The sequence below is a fragment of the Rana temporaria genome, assembly GCF_905171775.1.
Source record: "Rana temporaria chromosome 2 unlocalized genomic scaffold, aRanTem1.1 chr2d, whole genome shotgun sequence".
Classification (NCBI taxonomy): domain Eukaryota; kingdom Metazoa; phylum Chordata; class Amphibia; order Anura; family Ranidae; genus Rana; species Rana temporaria.
The window spans coordinates 327278-345599 of NW_024404409.1; the positions used below are offsets into that span (position 1 = coordinate 327278).

The 18322-nt window shown below is 43.9% G+C and overlaps 1 protein-coding gene across 1 annotated transcript in view; it reads left to right on the forward strand.

Annotated features, from left to right (window-relative positions):
- LOC120921555 (protein sel-1 homolog 3-like) overlaps positions 1–18322 on the forward strand; it is a 264107-nt gene that overhangs the window by 143435 nt on the left and 102350 nt on the right. The window contains exons 13-15 of the mRNA XM_040334055.1: positions 3948–4088; positions 5886–5948; positions 6341–6514. Of these exons, the coding sequence (XP_040189989.1) occupies positions 3948–4088; positions 5886–5948; positions 6341–6514 (378 nt within the window). The remainder of the gene's footprint in view (positions 1–3947; positions 4089–5885; positions 5949–6340; positions 6515–18322) is intronic.

Here is an 18322-nt window from a genome sequence, read left to right on the forward strand (position 1 = left end):
TTTTTAGTTCCTGCTCCAGTTCATGGGCCTCTAGAGAATAGGAATCGGCATCCGAATCTGATAATGCTTCGTACCTATTGGTAGAAACTACCGTACCCACTTCTGGTGCCCCTTTCACTCTTTTAGCTGACTTCTGCACTAATATCCAGTCACCTTCGGGTTTACGGGTGGTTTTATCTTTTTTATTCCTCCTCTTCTGACCAATGACCTTCACAGAGACAGGAACAGAAGAAGAGTGTGCGGCCGGCTGCTCCTCAACCTGCTGGACACTGTCCGCCCGTCCGGGGGTTGTCTCCTGAACCTCTGGGCCCACCTCCTCCCTAGTCAATGTGGCCCCGTTTATTAAGGCCTCCTCCTCTAGTTGTTCTGCTGCAGCCAACAATTCATTGTCTGCAGATTCCTCACCCATATTATGGAAGGCCTCCGGGCAATTCCTGTGGAAGTGGCCGAGCTTTCCACATAGATTGCACTTAACCGTCTCACAGGTAGAACTGACATGGCCGACCTCCCCACAAAGATTACACTTCAAGATGGTGCAAACGCTCGCCACATGGCCGGACTTGCCACATTTGAAACATAACCTGGGCTGACCTGCATAGAAGCAAACCCCTCTCTCCCGCCCAATGAAAAAGGAGTTTGGCAGGTGATGGGTAACATTGTTAGATTGCCTCAACTTGACAAGAACCCTCCAACCCCCCGTCCAGATCTCATCACTATCTTTAGTTTTTGTCAACTCAGAAACCATTTCACAATGTCTTCTAAGCCAGATGATAATGTCCTGGGGGGGCACAGACTCATTCCAGAAAATGATGTTAACAGTTGCTGTGTCAGGTTTGGAGATGGGAATAAGGATAAAATCCCTCCATCCCTCTTTGTCCCGCAAACCACTGAAGCTGGCCCAGAATTTGTCCAAGTCACACATGAGCTTAAAGCTGACATCATAACCTTGTCTGTCAGGGAGATTGATGACTGCCAGTATGTTTGCAGGCGCAAACCCCATCTGCTGACACAGCAACTCCCTTACTACAAACTTCCTATCAGGGAGCTCCTCTCTGGAACCCCTATGCTTGAATCTAACCACGTTCCTTCTTTTAAAAGCCTGACCAGTGTAATTATTACCAGTGGAAAATGAAGGGGCCCCGCGGCTCCAGGCATTCCGAGGAGGAACATGACTAGATGGACCAGCATTCCCTTGGGGAGCAGGTGGTGGGTCCACCAAAGGGGGGAAGTCCTGAGGGTTGTTCTGAACTGACTCCTCCATCACTATATTCTCAGAGCTCTCTGACTGCTGATGACCCCAATCAGATACCCCGGTACTAATATCAACACCATCAGAATTATTCACCACATCATCACTGCACATAATGTCATTGCTAGCAGCATCATTACTTGTCACCCCAGTATCACCCCCACCCTGAACCCCAGTCCCCCCAGCATGGCTCCCATCATGAGTACTAGTGGCAGCAGCACTGTCCTCACAGTCCATTTGCTGGGAGTCCACTACGTCACTCATCTGCGTCTCCTGAACTGTAAATGTCTGCTGGGTTATACCGGTGATCCCGCCATCCTCCAGGGCTGGAAGTCCAGCAGGAGAACCTGCTCCAATCTGATGTTGCTCCTTACTGTCCTCCAGCGGATGCACAGACTTCCCCTCAGGAGACACGTTTGGTGGCTGTATACGCTGACCTGGTTCCCCAGAGTCTGACTCTGTTGAAGATTCAATCCCCACACTTAATGCTGCCTCAAATCGATCGCGATTGCGATATACCTCACCCGCCGGTCCCAGTTCTTCCAGGGTAGCGTCAATGTCTTTTGATACACCGGCCAGTTCAATGCCCAGGGAGTTCAGCCTGTTGTCGTATAACGTTTCTCTCTTGGGATTGGCAGCTTTAAGTCTGTATACAGAGTCGATCTGCGTCTGGATCCTAGTCTTAGCTTTTCTTAGGGAGTCCATTCGTTTCACCAGGGAAGGCATTCTATCAGCCAGGTGCAGCGCAGGTTCAGGCTTCTTTTTCTTCTTCTTTGCAGCTGCAGGGCGCTTGAAATTTTTATCCTCCTTCCCATTACTAGTACTGGCCTGAGGGTCTTTACTGGGTGTGGGTGGTATCACTGGGCCAGATTGTGGATTGTTGCCACCCTCCTCTTCACTCTGCTGCTTAGAGCGCAATGACCGTCCCTGGCTGCTACTGACCATCACACGCTGCTGCAAGTTCTCACTGATTGTCTTCTGTTCCAAGGAGGTTCTGGAATATTTACGGGGCGTACTGGGAGAAGCCAATGTCTCTGCTCCACTCTGAGCTGCACTGTGCTGGGCTTGATGTGGCTGTGATGGCTGACTGTCCCGAATCATACTTCCAGAGACTGGACTGGACTGGGTGGCATTGGTATGTGGCTGGACTACATGTGCCCCACTCTGCAGGGTTTGCTTTGTCTGGCTGGGTTGGGCTGTACTTGCAGAGCTTGAACTGTGCTGAACAGACTGGGCTGCACTGCGCTGGGCTTGCTGGGCCTGCAATGGCTGACTGGACTTAGAACTTTTTTGTGGAATAACATTCCCAAACTTCTTCTTATCGGTAACATTGGTACTCTTCACACAAACATTTTCACTTCTACTTACAGTCTCTGTAACTGTCTTTCCATTTCCAGAGCTCCGTCCTCCATCCTCACCACCAACCACAGCTTCACCTTGTGTAGGCCGGGAAGCCTGGGACTCTCCTGGGAGAGATCCCAGCCCAGGGGAGCCCAACCCTGGGCTTGCACCAGACATCAGAGCAGCTCAGCACACACAGGCTTCAGCTGCTCCACAAGCAGCCACACCCTCTGCACAGTACTACTTCTCCTGTCCTGTATGTCGGGTGTAATTCTCAGTATCTTCTTATTCTGTATGTACGGACTCTGCACAGTACTACTTCTCCTGTCCTGTATGTCAGGTGTAATTCTCGGTATCTCTTCTTATTCTGTATGTATGGACTCTGCACAGTACTACTTCTCCTGTCCTGTATGTCGGGTGTAATTCTCGGTATCTCTTCTTATTCTGTATGTATGGACTCTGCACAGTACTACTTCTCCTGTCCTGTATGTCGGGTGTAGATCTCGGTATCTCCTCTTATTCTGTATGTATGGACTCTGCACAGTACTACTTCTCCTGTCCTGTATGTCGGGTGTAGATCTCGGTATCTCCTCTTATTCTGTATGTATGGACTCTGCACAGTACTACTTCTCCTGTCCTGTATGTCGGGTGTAGGTCTCGGTATCTCCTCTTATTCTGTATGTATGGACTCTGCACAGTACTACTTCTCCTGTCCTGTATGTCGGGTGTAATTCTCGGTATCTCCTCTTATTCTGTATGTATGGACTCTGCACAGTACTACTTCTCCTGTCCTGTATGTCGGGTGTAGATCTCGGTATCTCCTCTTATTCTGTATGTATGGACTCTGCACAGTACTACTTCTCCTGTCCTGTATGTCGGGTGTAGATCTCGGTATCTCCTCTTATTCTGTATGTATGGACTCTGCACAGTACTACTTCTCCTGTCCTGTATGTCGGGTGTAGGTCTCGGTATCTCCTCTTATTCTGTATGTATGGACTCTGCACAGTACTACTTCTCCTGTCCTGTATGTCGGGTGTAATTCTCGGTATCTCCTCTTATTCTGTATGTATGGACTCTGCACAGTACTACTTCTCCTGTCCTGTATGTCGGGTGTAATTCTCGGTATCTCTTCTTATTCTGTATGTATGGACTCTGCACAGTACCACTTCCCCTGTCCTGTATGTCGGGTGTAATTCTCGGTATCTCCTCTTATTCTGTATGTATGGGCTCTGCACAGTACCACTTCCCCTGTCCTGTATGTCGGGTGTAGATCTCGGTATCTGTAGGAAGTTGTGTGATGGATGGTGACACAGCGGCTGTAGCGCAGTACAATCATTAATCAATGTTCTGTCTCCAGCATGCTGTCAGCCGGATGCTCTTCTGGGGTCAGCAAGGGATCTCCTCCAATCCGGAGATTGCTGTGAAGTTCTATGAAAAGGGGGCGAAGCAGCAGAAGGACCCCGTCATGATGTATGATTACGGCGTCGTCTTATTACGGGTGAGTAGATTTCCCTCCCCCACAGTCATTCAGAGATAGATAATAATACCATGGGGGGGTCTCACCAAATATGTCAGAGCTTTATACATAGTGTGTGGCTCTGGGGGAGGGGACATTAGAGTGTAAGCTCCTCTGTACAGAGACTGATGTGATGTAGGGGGAGGGGACATTAGAGTGTAAGCTCCTCTGTACAGAGACTGATGTGATGTGGGGGGAGGGGTCTATCCGCGTGAGAGAGGTCTATCCGGGTGGGAGTGGTCTATCCGGGTGAGAGGGGCCTATCTGGGTGGGAGGCGTCTATCCGGGTGAGAGAGGTCTATTCGGGTGAGAGGGGTCTATCCGCGTGAGAGAGGTCTATCCGGGTGAGAGGGGTCTATCCGGGTGGGAGGGGTCTATCCGGGTGAGAGGGGTCTATCCGGGTGGGAGGGGTCTATCCGGGTGAGAGGGGTCTATCCACGTGAGATGGGTCTATCCGGGTGAGAGGGGTCTATCTGGGTGGGAGGCGTCTATCAGGGTGAGAGGGGTCTATCCACGTGAGATGGGTCTATCCGGGTGAGAGGGGTCTATCCGGTTGGGGAGGGGTCTATCCAGTTGAGCAATACATACTCAGGAGGGGGTGGTGAATGACTTTGGAGTTTAGGGTTTTTCCCCAGAGATCTGTACCGTGTACCTTCCCTTCCCCCTTCATCCTTCTACCTTCTCTACAAGTTCAAGCAAAAGAATAAAACCCGACAGTTGGAGGTTTTACATCTTGTGTGGACATCGGCGTTCTTTCAGACTTTCTTCCCTTAGATGACAAATGTTGAGGCAACGTGCAAGACCCAAATCTAACCAGCAGCCCTCCATGGGGGAAGTGCTACACGCCTATGATAAAAATGATCGACCTTTCATTTCTATGTAAGGGGGGAATGTACACAATCCTCAGGGGAATCGATCGTTATCCCTGATGTAGATGAGGCCCTGATACAACCCCAGGGCTAACCCATTCTGCCGTTTGATTCAAATTAATAAGATGAGATATATAGATCAGACAAGGAAACTACATCTGCTCACTTTTAAGCTCGGTCCCAACAGGAAGAGGAAGTCCTCCTCACTTTAGTTTTATTAGCCATATGAAATCACAAGGCATACAGTTGATTGGTTCACATTATACAGACACACACCCATTCTACCCTCATAGGTCAGTTCATATAGGGATGGTTTCTTCTCACAAGTCCATTCCTGGGAAGGCTGCACAACCATCCTCCTTATAAGTCCATGTGTCATAAAAAGTCCATTGTCAGCTCAGCAAGTTTCCTCAACAAGCTTCGAGTGAGGGGAAGGGGGAGGAAAGGTTAAAGTCCACTTTAGAATGTAGTAGGAAGGAGGGGGGTTTTGAAGTAAAGCCATTTAGGGATGCAGTAGGGGGATGGGCCGGAGCACACATTTGAAACATGAGGGAAAGAAATGACATCTGCTCTTAAAGTGGAGGTTTACCCAAAAAATACATTTTTAACGTTAGATTGAGGCTAATTACGGGAAGCAGAATTGGGTGTTTTGTTTAAAATCAATGTCGTACTTACCGTTTTAGAGATCAATGTTCTCCGCCGCTTCCGGGTATGGGCTGCGGGACTGGGCGTTCCTATTTGATTGACAGCCTTCCGACCGTCGCATACAGCGCGTCACCAGTTTCCGACGTTCGGCAATTTGAAAATAGGGATTTTTTAGAATCATCCCCCCCCCCCCCCACAGTGTATGATTTGGTGTGTATATCATGTTGATTTTATTGGTTATTTCATCTGATGGTTCATATTTCAGGGCCAAGGAGTGAAGCGGGACGTCCCCCAGGCTCTGGAGTATCTGGGGAAGGCGGCAGACATGGTAGGAATATGGTGATTGGACGGGTTCTGATCATTTGACGCTCCAATCCTCAGGAAATGGATTGGGAAGTCTTTGTACCTCGGATTGGATCTATTTGGTGGCCGATACCAATGTTTGGTCCTATTGGGTCCGGGATTCTCAGATTTGGAAATTCATTTACTAAAGACAAATTCACTTTACACTACAAGTACAATGAACGTGGCTGTAGATCCGAGGGGAAGCTCTGAACTGAGGGGAAGCTCTGCTGATTTATTCATCCAGTCATGTGCATCCTTGCATGTCCCCCTCAGATCTCCAGCCACTGACCTTCCAAGTGACCTTTCAGTGCAAAGTGGATTTGCCTTTAGTAAATAACCCCCTTGGTGTAATAATGACCTCGGTCTCCCCTGCAGGACTTTGTCCCGGCCCTCAACAGCCTCGGCTGGTACTATGAACAGTATGAAGGAAACTACCAGAAAGCTGCTGAATTCTGGGAAAGAGCCGATGAACTGGGGAACCCCGAGGCTCCATTCAACCTGGGCATCCTACACCTACATGGCTTGTACCCCGGAAAGCCCAAGAACATGGTGAGCCCAAATCTCCATTCTACAACAAGTCATGGGCGGGGGAGGTCATTGGACGGTACCATTACTACAGATAATAACACAGACAGGTCATTGGACGGTACCATTACTACAGATAATAACACACAGGTCATTGGACGGTACCATTACTACAGATAATAACAGACGGGTCATTGGACGGTACCATTACTACAGATAATAACAGACGGGTCATTGGACGGTACCATTACTACAGATAATAACAGACGGGTCATTGGACGGTACCATTACTACAGATAATAACACAGACAGGTCATTGGACGGTACCATTACTACAGATAATAACAGACGGGTCATTGGACGGTACCATTACTACAGATAATAACAGACATGTCATTGGACGGTATCATTACTACAGATAATAACAGACGGGTCATTGGACGGTACCATTACTACAGATAATAACAGACGGGTCATTGGACGGTATCATTACTACAGATAATAACAGACGGGTCATTGGACAGTACCATTACTACAGATAATAACAGACGGGTCATTGGACAGTACCATTACTACAGATAATAACAGACGGGTCATTGGACGGTACCATTACTACAGATAATGACAGACATGTCATTGGACGGTACCATTACTACAGCTAATAACAGACGGGTCATTGGACGGTACCATTACTACACATAATAACAGACGGGTCATTGGACGGTACCATTACTACAGATAATGACAGACGGGTCATTGGACGGTACCATTACTACAGATAATGACAGACGGGTCATTGGACGGTACCATTACTACAGATAATAACAGACGGATCATTGGAGGGTACCATTACTACAGATAATAACAGACGGGTCATTGGACGGTACCATTACTACAGATAATAACAGACGGGTCATTGGACGGTACCATTACTACAGATAATAACACACAGGTCATTGGAAGGTACCATTACTACAGATAATAACAGACGGGTCATTGGACGGTACCATTACTACAGATAATAACAGACGAGTCATTGGACGGTACCATTACTACACATAATAACAGACGGGTCATTGGACGGTACCATTACTACAGATAATAAGAGACGGGTCATTGGACGGTACCATTACTACAGATAATAACAGACGAGTCATTGGACGGTACCATTACTACACATAATAACAGACGAGTCATTGGACGGTACCATTACTACACATAATAACAGACGGGTCATTGGACGGTACCATTACTACAGATAATAAGAGACGGGTCATTGGACGGTATCATTACTACAGCTAATAACAGACGAGTCATTGGACGGTATCATTACTACAGATAATAACAGACGGGTCATTGGACGGTACCATTACTACACATAATAACAGACGGGTCATTGGACGGTACCATTACTACAGATAATAACACACAGGTCATTGGAAGGTACCATTACTACAGATAATAACAGACGGGTCATTGGACGGTACCATTACTACAGATAATAAGAGACGGGTCATTGGACGGTACCATTACTACAGATAATAACAGACGAGTCATTGGACGGTACCATTACTACAGATAATAACAGACGGGTCATTGGACGGTACCATTACTACAGATAATAACACACAGGTCATTGGAAGGTACCATTACTACAGATAATAACAGACGGGTCATTGGACGGTACCATTACTACAGATAATAACAGACGGGTCATTGGACGGTACCATTACTACAGATAATAACAGACAGGTCATTGGACGATACCATTACTACAGATAATAACAGACGGGTCATTGGACAGTACCATTACTACAGATAATAACAGACGGGTCATTGGAAGGTACCATTACTACAGATAATAACAGACATGTCATTGGACGGTACCATTACTAGAGATAATAACAGACGGGTCATTGGACGGTACCATTACTAGAGATAATAACAGACATGTCATTGGACGGTACCATTACTACAGATAATAACAGACGGGTCATTGGACGGTACCATTACTACAGATAATAACAGACGGGTCATTGGACGGTACCATTACTACAGATAATAACAGACGGGTCATTGGACAGTACCATTACTACAGATAATAAGAGACGGGTCATTGGAAGGTACCATTACTACAGATAATAAGAGACAGGTCATTGGACGGTACCATTACTACAGATAATAACAGACGGGTCATTGGACAGTACCATTACTACAGATAATAACAGACATGTCATTGGACGGTACCATTACTACAGATAATAAGAGACGGGTCATTGGACGGTACCATTACTACAGATAATAACAGACGGGTCATTGGAAGGTACCATTACTACAGATAATAACACACAGGTCATTGGACGGTACCATTACTACAGATAATAACAGACGGGTCATTGGACAGTACCATTACTACAGATAATAACAGACATGTCATTGGACGGTACCATTACTACAGATAATAAGAGACGGGTCATTGGACGGTACCATTACTACAGATAATAACAGACGGGTCATTGGAAGGTACCATTACTACAGATAATAACACACAGGTCATTGGACGGTACCATTACTACAGATAATAACAGACGGGTCATTGGACGGTACCATTACTACAGATAATAACAGACGGGTCATTGGACGGTACCATTACTAGAGATAATAACAGACGGGTCATTGGACGGTACCATTACTACAGATAATAACAGACGGGTCATTGGACGGTACCATTACTACAGATAATAACACACAGGTAATTGGACGGTACCATTACTACAGATAATAACAGACGGGTCATTGGACGGTACCATTACTAGAGATAATAACAGACGGGTCATTGGACGGTACCATTACTACAGATAATAACAGACGGGTCATTGGACGGTACCATTACTACAGATAATAACAGACGGGTCATTGGACGGTACCATTACTACAGATAATAACAGACGGGTCATTGGACGGTATCATTACTACAGATAATGACAGACGGGTCATTGGACGGTACCATTACTACAGATAATAACAGACGGGTCATTGGACGGTACCATTACTACAGATAATAACAGACGGGTCATTGGACGGTACCATTACTACAGATAATAACAGACATGTCATTGGACGGTACCATTACTACAGATAATAACAGACGGGTCATTGGACGGTACCATTACTACAGATAATAACAGACGGGTCATTGGACGGTATCATTACTACAGATAATAACAGATGAGTCATTGGACGGTACCATTACTACAGATAATAACAGACGAGTCATTGGACGGTACCATTACTACAGATAATAACAGACGGGTCATTGGACGGTACCATTACTACAGATAATAACAGACGGGTCATTGGACGGTACCATTACTACAGATAATAACAGACATGTCATTGGACGGTACCATTACTACAGATAATAACAGACGGGTCATTGGACGGTACCATTACTACAGATAATAAGAGACGGGTCATTGGACGGTACCATTACTACAGATAATAACAGACGGGTCATTGGACGGTACCATTACTACAGATAATAACAGACGGGTCATTGGACGGTACCATTACTACAGATAATGACAGACGGGTCATTGGACGGTACCATTACTACAGATAATAACAGACAGGTCATTGGACGGAACCATTACTACAGATAATAACAGACGGGTCATTGGACGGTACCATTACTACACATAATAACAGACGGGTCATTGGACGGTACCATTACTACAGATAATAACAGACGGGTCATTGGACGGTACCATTACTACAGATAATAACAGACAGGTCATTGGACGGAACCATTACTACAGATAATAACAGACGGGTCATTGGACGGTACCATTACTACACATAATAACAGACGGGTCATTGGACGGTACCATTACTACAGATAATAACAGACGGGTCATTGGACGGTACCATTACTACAGATAATAACAGACGGGTCATTGGACGGTACCATTACTACAGATAATAACAGACGGGTCATTGGACGGTACCATTACTAGAGATAATAACAGACGGGTCATTGGACGGTACCATTACTACAGATAATGACAGACGGGTCATTGGACGGTACCATTACTACAGATAATAACAGACGGGTCATTGGAAGGTACCATTACTACAGATAATAACAGACGGGTCATTGGACTGTACCATTACTACAGATAATAACAGACATGTCATTGGACGGTACCATTACTACAGATAATAACAGACGGGTCATTGGACTGTACCATTACTACAGATAATAACAGACGGGTCATTGGACGGAACCATTACTACAGATAATAACAGACGGGTCATTGGACGGTACCATTACTACAGATAATAACAGACGGGTCATTGGACGGTACCATTACTACAGATAATAACAGACGGGTCATTGGACGGTACCATTACTACAGATAATAACAGACGCGTCATTGGACGGTACCATTACTACAGATAATAACAGACGGGTCATTGGACGGTATCATTACTACAGATAATGACAGACGGGTCATTGGACGGTACCATTACTACAGATAATAACAGACGAGTCATTGGACGGTACCATTACTACAGATAATAACAGACAGGTCATTGGACGGAACCATTACTACAGATAATAACAGACGGGTCATTGGAAGGTACCATTACTACAGATAATAACACACAGGTCATTGGACGGTACCATTACTACAGATAATAACAGACGGGTCATTGGACGGTACCATTACTACAGATAATAACAGACAGGTGATTGGACGGTACCATTACTACAGATAATAACAGACGGGTCATTGGACGGTACCATTACTACAGATAATAAGAGACGGGTCATTGGACGGTACCATTACTACAGATAATAACACACGGGTCATTGGACGGTACCATTACTACAGATAATAACAGACGGGTCATTGGACGGTACCATTACTACAGATAATAACAGATGGGTCATTGGACGGTACCATTACTACAGATAATAACAGACGGGTCATTGGACTGTACCATTACTACAGATAATAACAGACGGGTCATTGGACGGTACCATTACTACAGATAATAACAGACGGGTCATTGGACGGTACCATTACTGCAGATAATAACAGATGGGTCATTGGACGGTACCATTACTACAGATAATAAGAGACATGTCATTGGACGGTACCATTACTACAGATAATAACAGACGGGTCATTGGAAGGTACCATTACTACAGATAATAACAGACGGGTCATTGGACAGTACCATTACTACAGATAATAACAGACGGGTCATTGGAAGGTACCATTACTACAGATAATAACACACAGGTCATTGGACGGTACCATTACTACAGATAATAACAGACGGGTCATTGGACGGTACCATTACTACAGATAATAACAGACGGGTCATTGGACGGTACCATTACTACAGATAATAACAGACGGGTCATTGGACGGTACCATTACTACAGATAATAACAGACGCGTCATTGGACGGTACCATTACTACAGATAATAACAGACAGGTGATTGGACGGTACCATTACTACAGATAATAACAGACGGGTCATTGGACGGTACCATTACTACAGATAATAACAGACGGGTCATTGGACGATACCATTACTACAGATAATAACAGACGGGTCATTGGACGGTATCATTACTACAGATAATGACAGACATGTCATTGGACGGTACCATTACTACAGATAATAACAGACGGGTCATTGGACGGTACCATTACTACAGATAATAACACACAGGTCATTGGAAGGTACCATTACTACAGATAATAACAGACGGGTCATTGGACGGTACCATTACTACAGATAATAACAGATGGGTCATTGGAAGGTACCATTACTACACATAATAACAGACATGTCATTGGAAGGTACCATTACTACAGATAATAACAGACATGTCATTGGACGGTACCATTACTACAGATAATAACAGACGGGTCATTGGACGGTACCATTACTACAGATAATAACAGACAGGTCATTGGACGGTACCATTACTACAGATAATAACAGATGGGTCATTGGAAGGTACCATTACTACACATAATAACAGACAGGTCATTGGACGGTACCATTACTACACATAATAACAGACATGTCATTGGAAGGTACCATTACTACAGATAATAACAGACATGTCATTGGACGGTACCATTACTACAGATAATAACAGACGGGTCATTGGACGGTACCATTACTACAGATAATAACAGACGGGTCATTGGAAGGTACCATTACTACACATAATAACAGACAGGTCATTGGAAGGTACCATTACTACAGATAATAACAGACGGGTCATTGGACGGTACCATTACTACAGATAATAACAGACGGGTCATTGGACGGTATCATTACTACAGATAATAACAGACGGGTCATTGGAAGGTACCATTACTACAGATAATAAGAGACGGGTCATTGGACGGTACCATTACTACAGATAATAACAGAAGGGTCATTGGACGGTACCATTACTACAGATAATAACAGACATGTCATTGGACGGTACCATTACTACAGATAATAACACACAGGTCATTGGACGGTACCATTACTACAGATAATAAGAGACGGGTCATTGGACGGTACCATTACTACAGATAATAACAGACGAGTCATTGGACGGTACCATTACTACAGATAATAACAGACGGGTCATTGGACGGTACCATTACTACAGATAATAACAGACGGGTCATTGGACGGTACCATTACTACAGATAATAACAGACGGGTCATTGGACGGTACCATTACTACAGATAATAACAGACGGGTCATTGGACTGTACCATTACTACAGATAATAACAGACGGGTCATTGGACGGTACCATTACTACAGATAATAACAGACGGGTCATTGGACGGTACCATTACTACAGATAATAACAGACGGGTCATTGGAAGGTACCATTACTACAGATAATAACAGACGGGTCATTGGACGGTACCATTACTACAGATAATAACAGACGGGTCATTCGACAGTACCATTACTACAGATAATAACAGACGGTTATTGGACGGTACCATTACTACAGATAATGACAGACGGGTCATTGGATGGTACCATTACTCAGATAATAACAGACGGGTCATTGGACGGTACCATTACTACAGATAATAACAGACGGGTCATTGGACGGTACCATTACTACAGATAATAACAGACATGTCATTGGACGGTACCATTACTACAGATAATAACAGACGGGTCATTGGAAGGTACCATTACTACACATAATAACAGACAGGTCATTGGACGGTACCATTACTACACATAATAACAGACATGTCATTGGAAGGTACCATTACTACAGATAATAACAGACGGGTCATTGGACGGTACCATTACTACAGATAATAAGAGACATGTCATTGGACGGTACCATTACTACAGATAATAACAGACGGGTCATTGGACGGTACCATTACTACAGATAATAACAGACATGTCATTGGACGGTACCATTACTACAGATAATAACAGACGGGTCATTGGACGGTACCATTACTACAGATAATAACAGACGGGTCATTGGACGGTACCATTACTACAGATAATAACAGACGGGTCATTGGACGGTACCATTACTACAGATAATGACAGACGGGTCATTGGACGGTACCATTACTACAGATAATAACAGACGGGACATTGGACGGTATCATTACTACAGATAATAAGAGACGGGTCATTGGACGGTACCATTACTACAGATAATAACAGACGGGTCATTGGACGGTACCATTACTACAGATAATAACAGACATGTCATTGGACGGTACCATTACTACAGATAATAACAGACGGGTCATTGGACGGTACCATTACTACAGATAATAACAGACGGGTCATTGGACGGTACCATTACTACAGATAATAACAGACGGGTCATTGGACGGTACCATTACTACAGATAATAACAGACGGGTCATTGGACGGTACCATTACTACAGATAATAACAGACGGGTCATTGGACGGTACCATTACTGCAGATAATAACAGACGGGTCATTGGACGGTACCATTACTACATATAATAACAGACGGGTCATTGGACGGTACCATTACTACAGATAATAACAGATGGGTCATTGGAAGGTACCATTACTACACATAATAACAGACATGTCATTGGAAGGTACCATTACTACAGATAATAACAGACATGTCATTGGACGGTACCATTACTACAGATAATAACAGACGGGTCATTGGACGGTACCATTACTACAGATAATAACAGACAGGTCATTGGACGGTACCATTACTACAGATAATAACAGATGGGTCATTGGAAGGTACCATTACTACACATAATAACAGACAGGTCATTGGACGGTACCATTACTACACATAATAACAGACATGTCATTGGAAGGTACCATTACTACAGATAATAAGAGACGGGTCATTGGACGGTACCATTACTACAGATAATAACAGACGGGTCATTGGACGGTACCATTACTGCAGATAATAACAGACGGGTCATTGGACGGTACCATTACTACATATAATAACAGACGGGTCATTGGACGGTACCATTACTACAGATAATAACACACAGGTCATTGGACGGTACCATTACTACAGATAATAACAGACGGGTCATTGGACGGTACCATTACTACAGATAATAACAGACGGGTCATTGGACGGTACCATTACTACAGATAATAACAGACGGGTCATTGGACGGTACCATTACTACAGATAATAACAGACAGGTCATTGGACGGTACCATTACTACAGATAATAACAGACAGGTCATTGGACGGTACCATTACTACAGATAATAACAGACGGGTCATTGGACGGTACCATTACTACAGATAATAATAGACGGGTCATTGGACGGTACCATTACTACAGATAATAAGAGACGGGTCATTGGACGGTACCATTACTACAGATAATAACAGACGGGTCATTGGACGGTACCATTACTACAGATAATAACAGACAGGTCATTGGACGGTACCATTACTACAGATAATAACAGACAGGTCATTGGACGGTACCATTACTACAGATAATAACAGACGGGTCATTGGACGGTACCATTACTACAGATAATAACAGACAGGTCATTGGACTGTACCATTACTACAGATAATAACAGACATGTCATTGGACTGTACCATTACTACAGATAATAACAGACGGGTCATTGGACGGTACCATTACTACAGATAATAAGAGACGGGTCATTGGACGGTACCATTACTACAGATAATAACACACAGGTCATTGGACGGTACCATTACTACAGATAATAACAGACGGGTCATTGGACGGTACCATTACTACAGATAATGACAGACGGGTCATTGGACGGTACCATTACTACAGATAATAACAGACGGGTCATTGGACGGTATCATTACTACAGATAATAAGAGACGGGTCATTGGACGATACCATTACTACAGATAATAACACACAGGTCATTGGACGGTACCATTACTACAGATAATAACAGACATGTCATTGGACGGTACCATTACTACAGATAATAACAGACGGGTCATTGGACGGTACCATTACTACAGATAATAACAGACGGGTCATTGGACGGTACCATTACTACAGATAATAACAGACGGGTCATTGGAAGGTACCATTACTACAGATAATAACAGACGGGTCATTGGACGGTACCATTACTACAGATAATAACAGACGGGTCATTGGACGGTACCATTACTACAGATAATAACAGACGGGTCATTGGACGGTACCATTACTACAGATAATAACAGACGGGTCATTGGACGGTACCATTACTACAGATAATAACAGACGGGTCATTGGACGGTACCATTACTACAGATAATAACAGACGGGTCATTGGACGGTACCATTACTACAGATAATAACAGACGGGTCATTGGACGGTACCATTACTACAGACAATAACAGACGGGTCATTGGACGGTACCATTACTACAGATAATAACAGACGGGTCATTGGACGGTACCATTACTACAGATAATAAGAGACATGTCATTGGACGGTACCATTACTACAGATAATAACAGACGGGTCATTGGACGGTACCATTACTACAGATAATAACAGACATGTCATTGGACGGTACCATTACTACAGATAATAACAGACGGGTCATTGGACGGTACCATTACTACAGATAATAACAGACGGGTCATTGGACGGTACCATTACTACAGATAATAACAGACGGGTCATTGGACGGTACCATTACTACAGATAATAACAGACGGGTCATTGGACGGTACCATTACTGCAGATAATAACAGACGGGTCATTGGACGGTACCATTACTACATATAATAACAGACGGGTCATTGGACGGTACCATTACTACAGATAATAACAGATGGGTCATTGGAAGGTACCATTACTACACATAATAACAGACATGTCATTGGAAGGTACCATTACTACAGATAATAACAGACATGTCATTGGACGGTACCATTACTACAGATAATAACAGACGGGTCATTGGACGGTACCATTACTACAGATAATAACAGACAGGTCATTGGACGGTACCATTACTACAGATAATAACAGATGGGTCATTGGAAGGTACCATTACTACACATAATAACAGACAGGTCATTGGACGGTACCATTACTACACATAATAACAGACATGTCATTGGAAGGTACCATTACTACAGATAATAACAGACATGTCATTGGACGGTACCATTACTACAGATAATAACAGACGGGTCATTGGACGGTACCATTACTACAGATAATAACAGACGGGTCATTGGAAGGTACCATTACTACACATAATAACAGACAGGTCATTGGAAGGTACCATTACTACAGATAATAACAGACGGGTCATTGGACGGTACCATTACTACAGATAATAACAGACGGGTCATTGGACGGTATCATTACTACAGATAATAACAGACGGGTCATTGGAAGGTACCATTACTACAGATAATAAGAGACGGGTCATTGGACGGTACCATTACTACAGATAATAACAGAAGGGTCATTGGACGGTACCATTACTACAGATAATAACACACAGGTCATTGGACGGTACCATTACTACACATAATAAGAGACGGGTCATTGGACGGTACCATTACTACAGATAATAACAGACGCGTCATTGGACGGTACCATTACTACAGATAATAACAGACAGGTGATTGGACGGTACCATTACTACAGATAATAACAGACGGGTCATTGGACGGTACCATTACTACAGATAATAACAGACGGGTCATTGGACGGTACCATTACTACAGATAATAAGAGACGGGTCATTGGACTGTACCATTACTACAGATAATAACAGACGGGTCATTGGACGGTACCATTACTACAGATAATAAGAGACGGGTCATTGGACGGTACCATTACTACAGATAATAACAGACGAGTCATTGGACGGTACCATTACTACAGATAATAACAGACGGGTCATTGGACGGTACCATTACTACAGATAATAACAGACGGGTCATTGGACGGTACCATTACTACAGATAATAACAGACGGGTCATTGGACGGTACCATTACTACAGATAATAACAGACGGGTCATTGGACTGTACCATTACTACAGATAATAACAGACGGGTCATTGGACGGTACCATTACTACAGATAATAACAGACGGGTCATTGGACGGTACCATTACTACAGATAATAACAGACGGGTCATTGGAAGGTACCATTACTACAGATAATAACAGACGGGTCATTGGACGGTACCATTACTACAGATAATAACAGACGGGTCATTCGACAGTACCATTACTACAGATAATAACAGACGGTT